The sequence below is a fragment of the Lactuca sativa genome, chromosome 3, assembly GCF_002870075.4.
Source record: "Lactuca sativa cultivar Salinas chromosome 3, Lsat_Salinas_v11, whole genome shotgun sequence".
Classification (NCBI taxonomy): Eukaryota; Viridiplantae; Streptophyta; class Magnoliopsida; order Asterales; family Asteraceae; genus Lactuca; species Lactuca sativa.
The window spans coordinates 140,672,621-140,689,965 of record NC_056625.2 but is presented as its reverse complement, the minus strand read 5'-3'; the positions used below and the strand labels follow the sequence as shown (position 1 = coordinate 140,689,965).

Below are 17,345 nucleotides of genomic sequence, written 5' to 3'. Positions count from 1 at the left end.
TTGTACATTTTTCTTACTTTGATACGTAATCATGGTGTGTCAGCAATTCATAACCAATGGTATAATGTTAGTGTATCATGTCATATTAGTAGTGACAATTAAGTGTTGAGTAATGGTCAACATCGCAACAAAAAAATAATTATTTCCATAAATTTTGTGCCTTTTTTACCATAAATTTTTATTAGTGTTATAATTATTTCAATGTCTGTATTATATAGATAGAAAATGACCAAACTAGCTACAGTTTTCATGTGTCATCATCTACAAAAATATATTTTTATTTTTGAGATTATGATAGGTCGACATCTGTAAAAATTGTGGTTAACTGTAATTTTTTTTTTCTATATTTTTGTAGGTCATTCATCCTTATGATTGGGAAAACCTAAATGACATGATGACTCTTATAAAGTTTGTATGTAAAAACAAAAATGTATTTTTAACATTTTTTGGAGATTATTGTAGGACACGTTTTTGATTAGGAAAATCCAAATTGTATGATGATTGCTATCAAATTCGTATGCGAAATATATAAAGTTTTTTTTTTCTATAATTTTTACCGAATAGTCTGCTTTGGAGTTAAAAAAAATGACTTTTCCGACAAAATCCCTTATTACAAAGAATGATCAAAGTTAGGCTTTTTTTCATATTTTTCAACTAGCTTATTTTAGAGCTCAAAAAAGTATGCATTTCCGACATCCAAATTTAAAATGTAATATGTCCACAAAAAATCTCTGGTATAAAAAATACAATGAAAAATAGTTTAGGAGAAAGAGTATCTGTATGAAAAAATTATGAAGATTCTAAGTTTGTGGAAAAAGAACAAATTGCTAGCAAATGCAAAAAATCTATATTTCGCAATTACCCAAGTCAAAAATTATGGATATTTTGGTCATTTCCCGTTAAAGGCTAATTTTTTATTATTTAAAAAAGAAAAGTTTGCGGGTCGGGTCGAAGCCCAGCGATAATAAAATACGCATACTCACAGACTCATAGGTCGACCGGTAAACGTGGAAGAACAAGAACTTACAGCCAAATTGAACCCGAAAACCGGTTTTCCCGATCCATCGTCGGAGATACATGCCGTGTTGCCGGAGACAACCGCTCTACCAATTCCGCTTCATTCTCTGCCGTACCTTTGACTCTTGCTTCCAATTTGATCTGCAAATCGGATAAAAGAACCATTGAGGCTCACGACTGATACCGAGGATTTTGTTCGATCTATGTGAGTAATCAGATCCCTTATGATCTACTACATTCATTTCAAATGCTCGCATCTCCTTAGAAATCCGTCAGATCATCTCGTTTTTTTCGTATGATTTCGGTGGTTTTGAGTTATGCAAACAAGAGACATTGATCGAATCACTATCTTACATATGACATTACTGATGGCTACTCGATAATATGATGTGCATTTCTAGCAGAATCACTCGTCGTAAATTATGAACAGTGTTCCTTTTGCGTGAGATTTTGTTACCGGAATTGAACATATATTGAGTCATGCGCTAGCTGCTTGTTTTAAATTGGAAAATAACATTGATCAGACGATGAATGCTTCCATTTCATGTGTTTTTTTTTTTCAAATATGTATCCTCAAATTCAAACATTGATGTTGTGTTTCTCCATTTTTATAATATCTGCTCCAAGCTAGTAAATGAAGTGCTATAGGAGTAACGATAATTGATCAAATGGATGCTTAAATTTTATTGAAATTAATGGAGGCATGACACCTGTTATTGATGTTTCAATGAAGTTATATATGTTTTACTTGGAAACCATTGATCATATTCATATGTGAGACTTTGTTCATGTGCAGAATGGCTTCAGAATCCAACTCATCATCATCTCAACCTCCAACAGAAGTTATGGATGATAAAACTTCTGCAACCACCATCTCTGAGCAGACTAATAATTCTACAACTACACCATCTTCCATGGAAACTCCACCTGTCATATCATCTTCAGATGGAGTTCCAAGTTTTCCCAAACCCACATCACCACGACAAAACACTTCACAGTCTCAAAGTCAAAACACTGGAAAGTGGGCCATTGCACGAATAGCAAGTGGGTTTGGTTTGCAATTTTCTTCAAAATCCTCTGCTCCAAATGACAATTCTACCCCATCTCCATCTGCATCTTCACCTTCAGCTGTTCTTCAATCTGTTGGAAAAGGTTTAGTTGACGCATCTTTGGGTGCAGTGAAAGTAGTTCAAGTTAGAGCACGCCATATGGTCTCCCAAAACAAACGAAGATACCAAGAAGGAGGGTTTGACTTAGATTTGACTTATATTACTGATAACATAATCGCAATGGGGTTTCCAGCTGGCGATATGAGTTCTGGTCTTTTTGGTTATTTTGAGGTAAACAACCACTAAACTCAACCACAAAGCTTAAACAATCAACTTTTTTTCATTCTTTCTAATGAATGTCTTAAAGCTAAAATACAGGGATTCTACAGGAATCATATGGAAGAAGTAATCAAATTCTTTGAAACTCATCATAAGGTATAACCCTTTTTGGCTTTTCATCATCATCATCTCATCCCATAACCTCAATTTGCTTTAACCTATGGAACTTGATATCTAATTTTGCTTTGCAGGATAGATACAAAGTGTATAATCTTTGTTCAGAAAGACTCTACGATGCTTCACTATTTGCAGGAAAGGTATGCTGTTTTGCATGATCAATATGAGAAGGGCATTTACGTCTTTTTGCACAAACAAGAGATCATATCAAAGCAGACAACTGATCTTGCAGATTTTTCCATCTTTATCTGACTGCAGGTTGCATCTTTTCCATTTAATGACCATAATTGCCCCCCAATTCACTTAATACCATTATTTTGTCAAAGTGCTTACTCATGGTTAAAGGAGGACATTCTCAATGTTGTGGTTGTTCATTGTAAAGCTGGAAAAGCAAGAACTGGTTTAATGATTTGTAGTCTTCTTTTATTTCTAAAAGTAAGTTTTACTTTTTAATCCTTTACTATTTTACACATATCTTTCATTAAAGTTGGTTTCTTTTAATCTTTTTCTCCTATTAATCGAATTCTTTCTACAGTTTTTCCCAACATCAGAAGAATGTATTGAGTACTATAACCAAAGAAGATGTGTAGATGGGAAAGGATTAATTCTTCCAAGCCAAATTGTCAGTTATCTATTTATTTTTCTTAAATTCTTTTAGGAATTATAAATATAAACAATTAATAATTAATGATATTTCGTTTTGTAGCGATATGTAAGCTACTTTGAGCGGATCTTGAGAGATTTTAATGGGGAAAGTCCACCTGGCAGGAGGTAAATAATAAAATAAAGTACTCTTTTTATTCTTTTTTACTTATTTCTTCATGAAATAATAATTACTGAAAGTTATTATTTTTCAGGTGCATGCTAAGGGGATTCCGGCTTCATGAATGCCCTTATTGGGTCAGACCTTCGTTGACTGTATCTGATCATAATGGTATGTGTAATATGTATGATTTTTTAAGAGTAAATTACATGAATGGTCCCTATGGTTTGGGGTCATTTGCACGTTTGGTCCGTGTCTTACCTAAAAAGACTATTTTGCCCTTGATTTTTTAATTTATTTAAATAAGGTGGGGTAGATAAGGTGAGGTGAAAGTAGGGTTGGGGTGTGTTTATTTAAATAAATTAAAAAATCAAGGGCAAAATAGTCTTTTTAGGTAAGACACGGACCAAACTCGCAACAAAAACAAACAGTAGGGACCTTCCGAGTTAAAAAAACAAGTTAGGGACCAAATGTGCAAATTACCCTAAACCATAGGGACCATTCATGTAATTTACTCATTTTTTTTAATGGTTTAATCCAAGAAATAAATAGGAATGTTGTTATTTCTTTTGTGTTGTGTCTCCATTTGATATCTACTTTTCATTACAGGGATTCTATTTACAACAAGAAAGCATCCAAAAACAAAGAATCTTATGGTAATAATAATTTTATTATTATTATTGGATTTATACATTTTAATCCTGATAAATAAATATAAAAGTAATTAATTTTTACAGCCAGAAGATTTTTGGATCCGTGCACCGAAAAAAGGGATTGTGGTTTTCGCGCTGCCCGGGGAGCGTGGGCTGACCGAGCTGACCGGTGACTTCAAGATCCAATTTCATGATCGACAAGGAGATTTTTACTGGTCAGTAAATTATTGTTATATTAAAATTAATTCTTGAAATTGTTAAATCATTTTTGCTTTTTCAGTTGGCTAAATACAACAATGATGGAGAACAGAGTCCTTTTGCAGGGTTCTGATTTTGATGATTTTGACAAGGTATTACGCGAATTGTGAATATTGTTTGTTGGACGTAAGGGTAAATGACCATTTTACCCTTTTTGCAGAGAAAATTGCCGGTTCCGGGGTTCAAAGTGGAGATAGTAATGATTGATTACGATGGTACGATTCCGGAGAAGTATAAATCCAGTGACAAACCGATGTTAATAAGCTCCAATGATTCCTCACCTTCATACAACAATCCTTCCAATTCCAATTCCGCCCGGAATAAGGATTCCGATGAGAATGTGTTTTCCGACAGTGATGATGATGATGATGATCAAAAGGACGATGACAAATCTACTGTTTCTATTGCACTGCCACCTGGCAAAATAGAATCGGAAGTAACAACTTTGAACAAAAAAACCCAACTACTTTCCTTAAATAGCAACCCCACACTTGTAAAAAATGAGGCTGATAAACCCAAACCCATTCCAAATTTGAATCCTGGTGATATTAAGGCCATTGCTGCTGATGCTTCCGTTTTTTCATTTGGAGATGATGAAGACGATTTAAGCGACTGATTATTTTTTTTTTTAATGATGTTGTCAAATTGACCATGAAAGATTGTTATTGACTTTTGTCTTTTAACTTTTGATGGGACTTTCCAAATATGGTATAACATGATAGATAAGAAATAATCTGAAAATACAATTGTTATAATAAATAGTAAATTTGAACCACATTTGACCCAAAATTTCAAAACGCGAAAACAAAATTCATATGTAACCAAGTCAAAGTCAGTCAAATTCCGGATTGTTTTCTTGCTTGAGAAACAATAATCTTGTGTAAAGTTGATATTTCTTGATCTCTTTCACTTAATTTTTTCTTCAAGCTTTCAATCTCTTTCAAGTAACCATCACAATGTTCACATACAACTGTTTGTGGTTTTAATTCCATCGTCTCATCTTCTGTCTTTAGCTTCTTGTGATGCTGAGCTGGCACCTCTTCTTCGGCTCCCCGTTTATTCGATGCTGCCACCTGGACATTACTACCGCCAGGTTGGACCATCTTCCTCACATACAAACTGCCACCTAGACCTGATTCCAGTTTAAATAAAATCAACTTCTGTGGACGCCCAGATGAATCCTGAAAAAAAATTATTACAAAAATAAGTTGATTATTTAATTTAAATAGTTTAAAATAATTATTTAATTTTAGTAGCTTACTTTAATTTCATCACCCTTAAGACCCTCGTACACCTTATCTGCCTCCTGTTTATTCTTAAAAACTGCTAAAGCTGAATACTTGTCTCCTTTGCCTTTCTTATTTTCCTACAAAAAATACTTTCATTAATTTTGTTTTTATGAAAAAAAATAAACAAATTAATTAGAATAAAATTCATTTTATCAAACCTTCACTTCAATTGTGAAGTCTCCAGGAATAATTTCAAGTAATTTTTCTCCAGGAATGGCGACTGGTATGCGGTGACAAAGTAACTTCATTGCATCTGAACCTTCAACCACCTGAAATTGCAACTAAATGATCAATCAAAGGGCATTTTAGGAAATAAATATATAAACCAAATTAAAAAACTCACGTTAGTTTGATTCAAGGGTATATTTTTATCAACTCCAGTTTCTATTTTGGCAATTACAAGTTTCATTGCTGCACGTGCATCCTCCAAACAATCATGTGGTTCACCTTCTTTTCGAAGTTCATATCCCAAAACTGACTGCAAACATGACAAGGGCATTTATGTCTTTTTGCACACAGAACATAACAAGAGTGACCCTTGTTACACACTTTTTTGGGTGGGAATAAAAACTACAGTTTTGTCTCATTGAAACGTTATGTGACTCATGTCCTGCCATGTGTAACAAATGAGGGTATTTACGTCTTTTTGCAAGTTTCTTCATATAGTGAAAAAAGAATCTAATATTTCAAAACTATGGAAATAGACAAGACTGAACTAGCTTTCTAAGGCAATTTTCAATGATGGAAGTGACAAGGGCATTTACGTCTTTTTGGGTATTCGAAACTTGCCTTACACAAATCATTCAAAGATGGTCTCCTGAAATTGGAGCCACTCCAATATTTGAAGACAAGAGAGGTGTCGATTACTCTTGTGTGATCTATCTTCAATGCTGAATAAAAAAGTTAAACAAGGGTAAATTCGTAAAATGTCCAACTTTCTCAATTAAGTCAAAAAGAAACACTCATGAATCATATTATTATTATTATTATTATTATTATTATTATTATTATTATTATTATTATTATTATTACCTTGTAGATCATTATTCAAACTATGCCCAATCAAAATCGTTCCTCTTGATAGCAACTTCTTCATAGAATCCTTTTGAAAAAACTCATCACGTTCAGGGACAAAATAGTAAATTACCAAATAGTTTCAAATTTTACAAAAATTTACATTTTTACCCTCTCACCTGTACATCTTGTAATGAACAAGTAACTTGTTCCAAATCTTTGGCAGAAACTCCAGTTATATTAGTTCTATAATCAGCAACTGCTTTTTCAGGCTTAACAAGTTCATCAAGTTTGACCTACAAAAGTCAACAACAAATTATAGTTGACTTTTTCTTTTCAAAATCAGTTACCATAATTAACTTTTTTTTTTACCTTTAAATCACGATCCACAACACAAACCCTAACCAAAGCATCACTTCCATCTTCACATAACACCATCTCACAATCAATTGCAATCATTGCATTTGATCGATTTGCTTTAGCCTTTTTTCTCTCCTTTGTGATTATCCACCCCTGTAACAACACTTAAAAAGTTTAAAATTTTATAAACTGAATTTATTTTTTATAGATTTGGTATGTTATAAAGGGTATATATGTCAAATCAATAAACCTCCTCATATGATGGAAATGAATAACTTTGTGCATATTGTGGATGACCAATAGTCTTGTAGACAAGCTCCTGCATTTGGCACACATTATGTGAAAATTTCATCTGTTTATTAAAAATAAAAACCAAAAATTGTCCTTATGCATTTATTCATAAGTTATAAGTCATAACAAACCTGTTCAGGGGATAATTTATCTGTTTTCTTTTCGATATGTTCCAAGCTGTAATGTTTCTCAGCCACTTTATCAAAAAACTGATGAAAAAAAATTGTTTATTATCATCTGAATCTCCATGGAACTTGGCTTCATTGAAAAGAATGTCACTAACCTTCAAATCATCAATATCACTGAATGTATTCAAGAAAGCAATCAATGCTTCAGTGGACCTCCTTGCTGGATCACTCAAGCTGACCCCAATCTTCTTGTCGTAAACAGCCAAGAACTCCTTCCAACCTCCATTACTACCTTTCATTTCTCGCTTTTGTGCCAATTTCACAATGTCGACCAGAACCTAACAGATTAAAATCAAGAAAGCTCCATGAACATCGAGTTCCAAATTTATAAACAAATTTGAATCTACTTATGGAAGGAATAGCATAGACATTCCAATTTCGTATTAAGTTCGAAATTAGTCGATTGATAATATAAACTCAAAAGACAGTGATTGATTTTTTCTAATTCGTAAACAAAATAACTAATTGAAGAAAAGAATTACTTAAAAGAAAGAAGATTTACCTCTTTTGGAGCCTTTTCGAGCTTATCCATTGAAAGCGTTTTTTTCAGGGATGTTTAGCGTGTTTGAAGTTGGAATTTTAGGGAGAAAATATTTAGGGTTTATAATTGGGGTAGGGTTTAAAAGAGATTGTGAAGACTGGTAAAGGGTTCTCATTCTTGACGACGACATCCTACATCCTTAATTTATGGGCTTCACTGATGGGGCCTATTAGCCCAATATGTCGCATTGTCACCCAATATGTCAGCCCGTTACATCACTTTGAAACTAAAAGCGTTAGAGGTGCACATTTGTCCATGCTTTTATGTCTTTTATTTCATTTTTTTCTCGGTTTAATTCTTTGACAAAACTGCACAAATGGTCCCTGTGGTTAGCTGAAAATTGCTACTTTGGTCCAAAAAGGTTTGGAGTAGCACCACAGGTCCAAACTTTTCATTTTGTTGCGAATTTGGTCCAATTTGCTTTTAACTTTTTTATAATGACGCTTTTGCCCTTACTTTTTGTTTTTTTTTCAGTTTTTTTATTTATTTAACTACATTTATTATTAAAAAAAATAAAAACAATTAAAATATAACCCCTGCCTCTCTCTCTCTCTCTCTCTCTCTCTCTCTCTATCTCTCTCTCAATGCAACAGACCACTACCACTAGTTAATGTCATCATCGCCGCCAACACCGGCCACCACAACCGTCGCCCCCACCAACACTGATTCTTCCTTTGTAAACCTAATCGTAGGATACTTTAGTCATCGGAAACTTTATCTAGCTCCGATGAACACCACACACATACACAAATCTTTGTCTCTCCAGATGAACACAGACAGAAATCATGAAATCTAACATACAAGAACACATTAAAAACCCAGAAATCTTATGTACAAGAACACAAACATATGAACATGACTCATTGTACACGCATACTCTGATGCATCTAGAATTGATTAAACACAGATGAGACCAAACACATACATATGTTCAAGATCTAATATACAAAACCAAAAATCTGATATACAAGACCCAGAAATCTTATGTACAAGAACACAAACCCAGAAATCTGATATACAAAACCCAGAAATCTTATGTACAAGAACACAAACATATGAACATGACTCATTGTACATGCATACTCTGATGCATCTAGAATTGATTAAACACAGATGAGACCAAACACATACATTTGTTCAAGATCTGATATACAAAACCAAAAATCTGATATACAAGATCCAACACACAAACCTGATTGACCACACAATGCTTGCCGGAGCAACATTATCTTTAATCTATCTGTTGTTTAAAGAAAAAGCAAGAGTTTCCAGATCTTTGTGTCATCTACACGTTGCCTGAACTAAGGTTTTTTAGGCTGACAACTATGGTGGTCGTCCGATTTTTCAGATCGGTCTTAGACCCACCCTTGAAAAACTAAAACCCTAGATCGGAGATATTGTGAAGACAATAACGTTTATAAATCTAGACGGAGGCAACGAGATCAAAGATTGGAGTACGGGTTAACAGATAAACGTCGGTGCTGTGAATGTGGTCCCAAATGATGAAGACGATGGTGGTAGCCTCCGTCTGGGTCTCAAGTTTCTAGCAGAACCGGAGTCCAAATCAACCTAGTGAACGAAGATAATGATCTCGCTGAACTTTGAAGTTTGTCGCTTGAGTTTCCAGCTTCATCGTCGCCGCCTTAAGCTTTTAGGGTTAGGTTTTCACTGCCTGATGATTAGGTTTTTGGTGCCGGAGTTTGTAGATCCAAATGCATCCCATCGAGTATGTTTTCCAGCGGTGTTGCGAACCAATTACATCCCATTGAGCATTTTTTCCGGCAAGATAAAGTAAATTGAAAGAGAAGGGTGTAATTTTTCTGGATTTGTCTTGAAGAAGATGGGGTGAGGATGAGACGAGGTGTGAGTTTGATGCATCCTAGTTGGATAAGGGGAGTAGACAACAATGGTTTACGGTAGTGATTTGTTGTATGGTAGAGTTGATCGGAGCAACCATGTGACGGGGATGGAGAGTTTATGTTTTTCCGTTGAGAAACGAACACAGACCCAAAAAAAAGTCTGTCGAGAGAGAGAGAGAGAGGTATTTCATTTTTAATTATTTTTTAGTTTCTATAATAAAAGAAAAAAGTAAAATAGAATAATAAAGGGCAAATCCGTCATTATAAAATATTTCAAAAATTTTGGACTAAAATCACAACAAATTAAAAAGTTTGGACCTGTGGTGCTAGTCCAAACCTTTTTAGACCAAAGTGACAATTTTCAGCTAACCACAGGGACCATTTGTGCAGTTTTGTCTAATTCTTTTTGGATAGGATAAACTAGATTATGACCCGCGTTAAACGCGGAGAATATAAATTAAATACACATCACATTAATAGATGGTATTGTTTTAGGTGAAATTTTAATAAAAAAATGTTAGTTAGATTCATTTTGAGTTTTTGAATCAAACTTATTAAATAAAAATATTTAATATTTATATTAGAGCAATTTGGTGTTTTAATACAGTAATTTTTAACATAAATGATCCCCGTGATATTTGTTTTATCACAACATAATGCGACTCATTGATTAAAACATGTTGTGTACTAGCTTTATGAATTGACTTTGTTCGATATACAAACCCCCATAAAAAATATATCAACTTGGAGATTTTCGGCTATTTGTCTGAAAAAAATATATCAGTTATATTGATTCAAAATTTCAAATTAACTAATTTGCTTATTTAATGAGTTTTAAAATTCAAACCGTTATCTCGAATTAATTTATTTTATGTGGGATATACTGGGAAATAAATTATGAATAATATTGACTTTAATTTTGACTCACAAATATTTTGTTGATTTAATGAGATTAGATTAGATTTTGTGGGTTAATAACCGAATTATTGATATGATTATTTAATGAGTTAAAAAAAATAAATAAACGGCTTTGAATTTTAAAGCCAAAAGCTATAAATAAGGAAGTTAAATTAGAAACAATATTAATTATAAAATCTGATATCTCGTATATAAATAGAATAATATGCTTCAATTGATAACATAATTGTTGAATTTAAAGATTCTATAATTAAATGTTATTGTGTTTGATTTTTATTTGGGAAAGATGATGTTAACAATTTGATCTAAGGGTAGAAAACATATGATTGAAATACAATCAAGGTGTCTGATTGCTTCATTGATGAATTAAAAGCTCTCTTGTAATAATATTTAGATATGAATGAAACTAATATGCATAAAGTAGATTGATTAATTTTTTTCATGACCTCTCAACATAAGTACAATAATAACATGTAATAAAAAGATAGAGTAAATGCAAGAAATTGGAGAATGAGAAGGAGAACAAAGTAAAAAAAGAACCTAGGAAAAAGAATTGAAAAACAAAATTGTTAAAGAAGAATACTGTAAATTGTAGGACTTAATCCAAAATCGTAAGAATAACAACTTCAATGTAATCGTATATATATGATGTTTTTTGAATAATCAAATCATTATCTTCTAAAAAAAATGGGATCCTAAGATATCATCTTGGAGATTTCCGGCTATTAATCTAGAAAAAAAATCAGTTATATTGATTCAAATTTACAAATTAACTGACTTGCTTATTTTATTAGTTTTAAAATTCAAATCAATATCGCAAATCGATTCATTTTATGTGGGATATTTTGTAAGATAAATTATGAATGTTAGTGACTTTAATTTTGACTCTCAAATATTTTGCAGATTTAATTGGATTAGATTAGATTTTATAGGTTAATAACCAAATTAATGATTTGCATATTTAAAGAGTTATTTAAAAAAAACGGATTTAAATTTTGAAGCCAAAAGCTATAAATAAAGGAGTTAAATTAGAAACAATATTAATTATAGAAATTGATATCTTCTATATAAATAGAATGATATGTTTTAATTGAAAAAATAATTGTTGAATTTAAAGATTATATAATTAAATGTAATTGTGTTTGAATTTTATTTGGGAAAGATGATGTCATTAGTTTGATCTAATAGTGGAAAACATATGATTGAAATACAATCAAAGGCTCTGATTACTTCATTGGTGAATTAAGGGTTCTCTTTTAATAATATTTAGATATATGATATCTCTCTTAAAATTTAACATTTTATTAATATAAAAGTCCTATAAAGACAAAATTGCAAAAATGGTCTTTGTGTTAATCAAAATTATGTGATTTTTATCCAAAAAGTTTTGAGGGTGCATCATTGGTTCGATTTTGGATCTTTTTAGTGTTTTTGGTCCTATCAGCTTGAAAAGACTATTATGTCTTTTTATTTTATTTTTTCTATTTTTAATTATTGTAATCCTTAAATTACTTAGGTAGTGTTTGTTTTTTGTCTGCAGATCTGCGTGGCCTCTTCTGTCTGCGTCGTGCAGACCACGCGCAGACATTAGCCTTTACAGACTGTTTGTTTTTTTGAAGACTGCAGACCTAAAAATGTCTGCGCGCCCTCTTCTTGGCGCAGATGTGGACCAGAGTCTTCTAACGTCTTCAAACATTTTCTGGCCTAAAAAAACATATATATCTTTATTTTTTTCAAGTTTTTTTTTAATTTATATTTTTTCCAACTTTATTAATAATAAACAATTTGAAAAAAAAATAAAAAACTTAAAAAAAAACGTTCGACGATACAAACATGATATTTTTGACAAATTTATAAATAAAGATTTATTACAATAATAGTCGTTGAAGTTGTTTATATAAATATGAAAAAAAAATCATAATATATTCTTATATTTTTTTGTCAAATTTTGTAAAACATTATTTAATACAGTATCGTCAATTTCTCAAGAAAATATTTATAGTACGTTTTTAATGGATTCAATTGAAAAAATCGAAGTTTATTTCCATTCATTTATGTATCAAATTCTTTGATCACTAATTATAATGTTTAGTTATAACTTTGCAACCAAAGTTGTTGGTTTTTATCAAATATATACATTAATTCATATCATTTTTATTTTTATTTTTTATACAATAATACATAAAAGTTGATATGAATTCGTTAATTATTTATAACAAAGTCATAAAAATATTAAAAAAATCACTTTGAAGTTTAAAAAAACCATTTTATTTAGATTTCAGTTTATTTTAGTAGCCCGCAGATGTTAAAAAAAAACAGTTTTCTTTTTTCAGACTGCAGACGTTTGGTCCACCTCTTCTACTGCAGAGGTCTATAGATATGGTCCGCAGACTGTAGACATTTTGCCTCAGAAAAAACAAACAACACCTTAGAAATTAGAAGAAAAAACAAACAACACCATTCTCTCTTTCCACTCTCTCGTCGGAAACAACCAACACCAACTCCCCTTCTTAACCAGATCTAAATCAAGTGCCCATAAATCATATTCAGTTCCTCAAAAATCAAACTCAGTGCCCAGATAGCTGCAAGGGTTACTCAAACCCACAAATTAAACCCACATATCATGCCAAAACAATTCCATCAATTAAAATCAGTAATTAAGGATGAAATCAAAACCCTAGAGACAAAATTTTACAAGTGCATGAAGCTTGAATCAAAACTTGAAACCCAAAAGAAACCTAAACTAGGACCTACATCTTTTTTTTATTTGATTCACGTTTTAGAGAGTTGAGAGGTGAAGAAGATGATGGTGATAAAATCGCACGTGGGAGCTGATGAATAAGCATGGGTAGGGTGGTGTTCGTACCAAAGAAGTGGTGGTGGGAGATCAATCACATCATTGTAGTTCACATTTGGATATAAATCTACTATCATCAGAGTTTGTTAGGGTGGGAAATGATGAACAAGAAGGGACGTTGTGTTTCTCGTAGCTAGAAGAGCACCACGATGCTTAAAGCCATTGCCACGATCACCACCAAATACCATCACCGTCCACTACAAAACATCCAATCCCACCCTCACCCCCATATCTCATTCCTCAAACCTGATGAAACTTCCCCGCCCATTCTTCGTCGCTCACTCGTTCTTGTGTATGATTCGAACCACCACAATTGTCGGATTCTTCTCATACTTCACCATAATTAATCAACGAAAACCCTAAATCGATTGGTGCAAACCCTAGCTCCGATCATCTCATACTATGGCGATGGATGGGAATAGTTCATCTGAGAAATTTGTTGTTTAGGTGGTGGGAGGTGGGATTGTTGTCATCGTCGGAGGCAAAGTTGTTGTTGGAGGTTATGCATATTCAAAGAGTAAAGAAGAAGGAATATCGAGATATGGGGAGGGATGGGTACTGAGCATGATGACTTATGTGAGGTTGTGTGGGTTTTTTTGTAGTTTATTTAATTAAAAAAATAAGAAATCTTAAGAAAATAGATAAAAAGAAATTAAAAAATAATTTTAGGAGCATATTCATCATTCCAGGTTGGGTGTGGACTAAAATCACATGAAAATGTCAACCATAGGGACAAAAACCACACAATGTGTCCAAAATTGGACTACTGATGCACCATCAAACATTTTTGGACCAAAAACACATAATTTTGACAAATATAGAGATCATCTTTTCAATTTTGTCTCTTATAAATTAGTTCATAGCATTATGTAACTTGTAAGAATAATAGTATTGAAATCCAAGATCATCCCTTGATTCTTCCACTAAATACAGTTGGAAATCGGAACCGAAAATTTTGGCAATTTGGTCTCGTTTGTTTCTCTAGACCCCTTGAGGTTCCGATTCTGATAGACCCTCTAGAGTTTCTGAATTTTGACCTTCATTACTATTAGAAATCAGATCCCTAGGTATTGAGATTGATGAGAATCATATTTCATCGGAAATCGTATCACGCAGCTCAATTGCAATATTTACTGACACTTAATCATTAGGATCTATTACGCGGAACCTATATGCCTTGGAATTTTAAGCATATCCAATGAAAATACAATCAATTCATCTTTCTCCAAAAGTATTCCTTTTGGACTCGAGTAATTTTACAATCGCCCGACAACCCCAAATCTGAAAATAATCCAAATTTAGAGCCTTTTTGAAGCAAAGTCTTATGTGGTTGTTTTGTTCCGTTTGTTTGGAACTCTATTCAATACATAACAAACATTGCCTCTCCCCAAAATGCCTTATTCAAACCTGAACCAGACAACATCGAGTTGACTATTTCTTTCAAAACTCGATTTTCCCGTTCAACAACATCATTTTGTTGTGGTGTATATGGAACCATGGTTTCATGGATGAATCCAACTAATTGGAAATAACGAGAATTCATATATTCCTCTCCCCGATCAGTTCTAAGACATATAATTGGATTTCCCAATTGCATTTCCATCTCGTTTTTGTATATTTTGAACTTTTTCAAGACTTCATAATTGGAATGCAACAAATACACATAGTAAAATCGAGTTGAATCATCAATGAAAATGATCACATACTTTTTGTTATCAAGAGAACGAGTGGAATGAAAGTCACAAAGATCACTATGATATAAATGCAAAATTCCTTGTAGCACTTGTGTCAACCCACCATGCACAATCACCATCTTGTACATGAAACGGTTGACATGATCAGTCCTTTGACATCCAACAAACTAACTCAGTAGGTTTCTTGTTTGGTTTTTTATGGAAACATTTAATTCTCTTTCCCTTATGATTTCAATTGTTTTTATTCACTTACACCATGTGGACAACAAGTTGTCCAATATCAGGTTTCCCTTTGTGTTTATCGTTTTCTTGAACATGGAATGATTCCTCAATCCGTAGTGACTTTCGAATTGCACCATAAACAACTCTTCATTTTGAAGTCCTTCCAAGATGGTGGTAACTTGTCAATCACACTCGACACAATAATGCATTCATTTATGTTCATCTTGTGCTAAGTGACTTGACCCAGAATGCGAAGGATTTCATTGTATTGCTCCATGTAACGCCCGCATATTCGGGCTAGTCGATTTAGAGACAGTAAGCGTCAAAAATGACTTTTTGCTAGAAGATATTTATAATAAATAATCTTAACTAAGTTATAGTATATGTCACAAGGGTTTTGTACATATAAACAATGCTGAAATCCGACTTATAACGAAAAAGTTATGAATCGTCGAAGTTTCGTGACAAAACTGACACGACGATGTGTAACGTAAAAAATAAGTTTGTGATAAAATAATTTTTAGCCTTAACAATCTAAACGAAAGTCATAGAATACGTTAAACCGAGAGCATGCATAAAAAGAGCGTCCAAATCTGACTTCGTATGAGGAAGTTATGATTTTTCTAAGATTTAGCATAGTAGTGCACAACCCGGAATTCGAATCTTTAGATCAATCAATTTTTAGCCGACACAAACTAAACGAGAATTGAAGATCTTGTTAATACGAGCTCAACGATATAAAGATAGACGAAAACGGACGTCAGATGACAAAATTATGAATTTTTAACGGACTTTACCTGTCTAAGCCTATTAAAATATAACTTTCAAAATAAATTCAAAATTAGCCGACGGAGTCTAAACAAAATTTGTAGATCACATTGCCGCCTACACGTGGATATAAAAAACATCAAAAACGGAGCTCATATGCGAAAGGTACGGGTTTTAGAAGATAATTAGTTTTTGGAATAATCTACGAGTGACACGTGGCACAATCCTAACCATTGCTTCTTCCCCATGCCTTGCCACCAAATGGTGACACTTGGCACTCAACGAGACAAGTTGGAGTCTCAGAACTCACAGAGTTGGGCCATTTCCCAGCCTATAAATAGAGGCACAAATCTTCCATTTCCTTCACACCTCTCCTATTCTTTCTCTCTCAAACATCTCTCTAAACCCCTCCCAAGCCTTAGTACTTCTTAAGTGCTAAGAGGAAAATCTTGGAGCGCTAGAAGGCTCCGAGAAGAAGAGCTTTCAGCTCGGAAGTTCTGCCCCCGCAGAGCCCGATTCCTAGCCAAACCTCCTAGTAAGTGAGTTATGCTTACCCTAAGCTTATGTTTAATTTCAATATCGTTATTATGAACTTATAAACAATAAATATATTATAAAATATAATATACAAAGTGTGATTATAATATCTTTTAACGACTCATGGTATGGGGAATCTGGTTTGAAGGGTCACATAGAGTTGTTGGATTTCAGAAGTGCTATAATGCCAAAATGGTCCTGCCCTCCGGTGTTTCATGTCTGGCCCTTGTTTGTACATAGTGGTTGAAAAGTATTGTTTAACATTTATAAAACAATATTGCTCATAAATAGTCGCTATAAATATTAGACTAAAATCTAGCACTAATGATACTAGATTTCGTCGAAGGAAAAGAGAATTGTTATAAGCGAAGCGCTGCCCGAGTTTGGAATCATCACTTAACAAGTGAGTGCATAGTTACTTTCATATTACACATAGATATGAAGTATTTAATATAAATTTGTAACATCCCGGAAATTCAGAAGTATAGGTGAAGGGCTAAAAGTGTAAATAAGAAGGTCGACTCGGCGAGTCGAGTCGCGTTCAGGTCACGTGTTAAGGGACCAACTCGGCGAGTCGCATGGGTGGACTCGGCGAGTTGGTGCTGTATGGA

At 33.1% G+C, this 17,345-nt stretch overlaps 2 protein-coding genes across 2 annotated transcripts; one reads left to right on the top strand and one right to left on the bottom strand.

Moving 5' to 3' along the window:
- Window positions 1-984: 984 nt before the first annotated feature.
- LOC111911617 (phosphatidylinositol 3,4,5-trisphosphate 3-phosphatase and protein-tyrosine-phosphatase PTEN2A) lies at window positions 985-4,937 on the top strand. Its single transcript, XM_023907367.3, has 12 exons — window positions 985-1,222; window positions 1,814-2,357; window positions 2,445-2,501; window positions 2,597-2,662; window positions 2,781-2,957; window positions 3,058-3,144; window positions 3,229-3,293; window positions 3,380-3,456; window positions 3,895-3,941; window positions 4,023-4,153; window positions 4,219-4,288; window positions 4,357-4,937. Exons 2-12 carry the CDS (start codon window positions 1,815-1,817, stop codon window positions 4,810-4,812), a joined length of 1,776 nt encoding a protein of 591 aa, XP_023763135.1. The 5' UTR covers window positions 985-1,222; window position 1,814; the 3' UTR covers window positions 4,813-4,937.
- On the bottom strand, window positions 4,901-7,997 carry LOC111911618 (small RNA degrading nuclease 1). Its single transcript, XM_052769399.1, has 12 exons — window positions 7,841-7,997; window positions 7,434-7,616; window positions 7,282-7,359; window positions 7,110-7,178; window positions 6,872-7,012; window positions 6,679-6,795; window positions 6,518-6,587; window positions 6,271-6,375; window positions 5,829-5,959; window positions 5,644-5,754; window positions 5,458-5,562; window positions 4,901-5,377 (listed from the first exon to the last, which is right to left on the bottom strand). The coding sequence occupies exons 1-12, from the start codon at window positions 7,868-7,870 to the stop codon at window positions 5,033-5,035; spliced, it is 1,485 nt and encodes a 494-aa protein (XP_052625359.1). The 5' UTR covers window positions 7,871-7,997; the 3' UTR covers window positions 4,901-5,032.
- Between the last annotated feature and the right edge of the window lie 9,348 nt (window positions 7,998-17,345).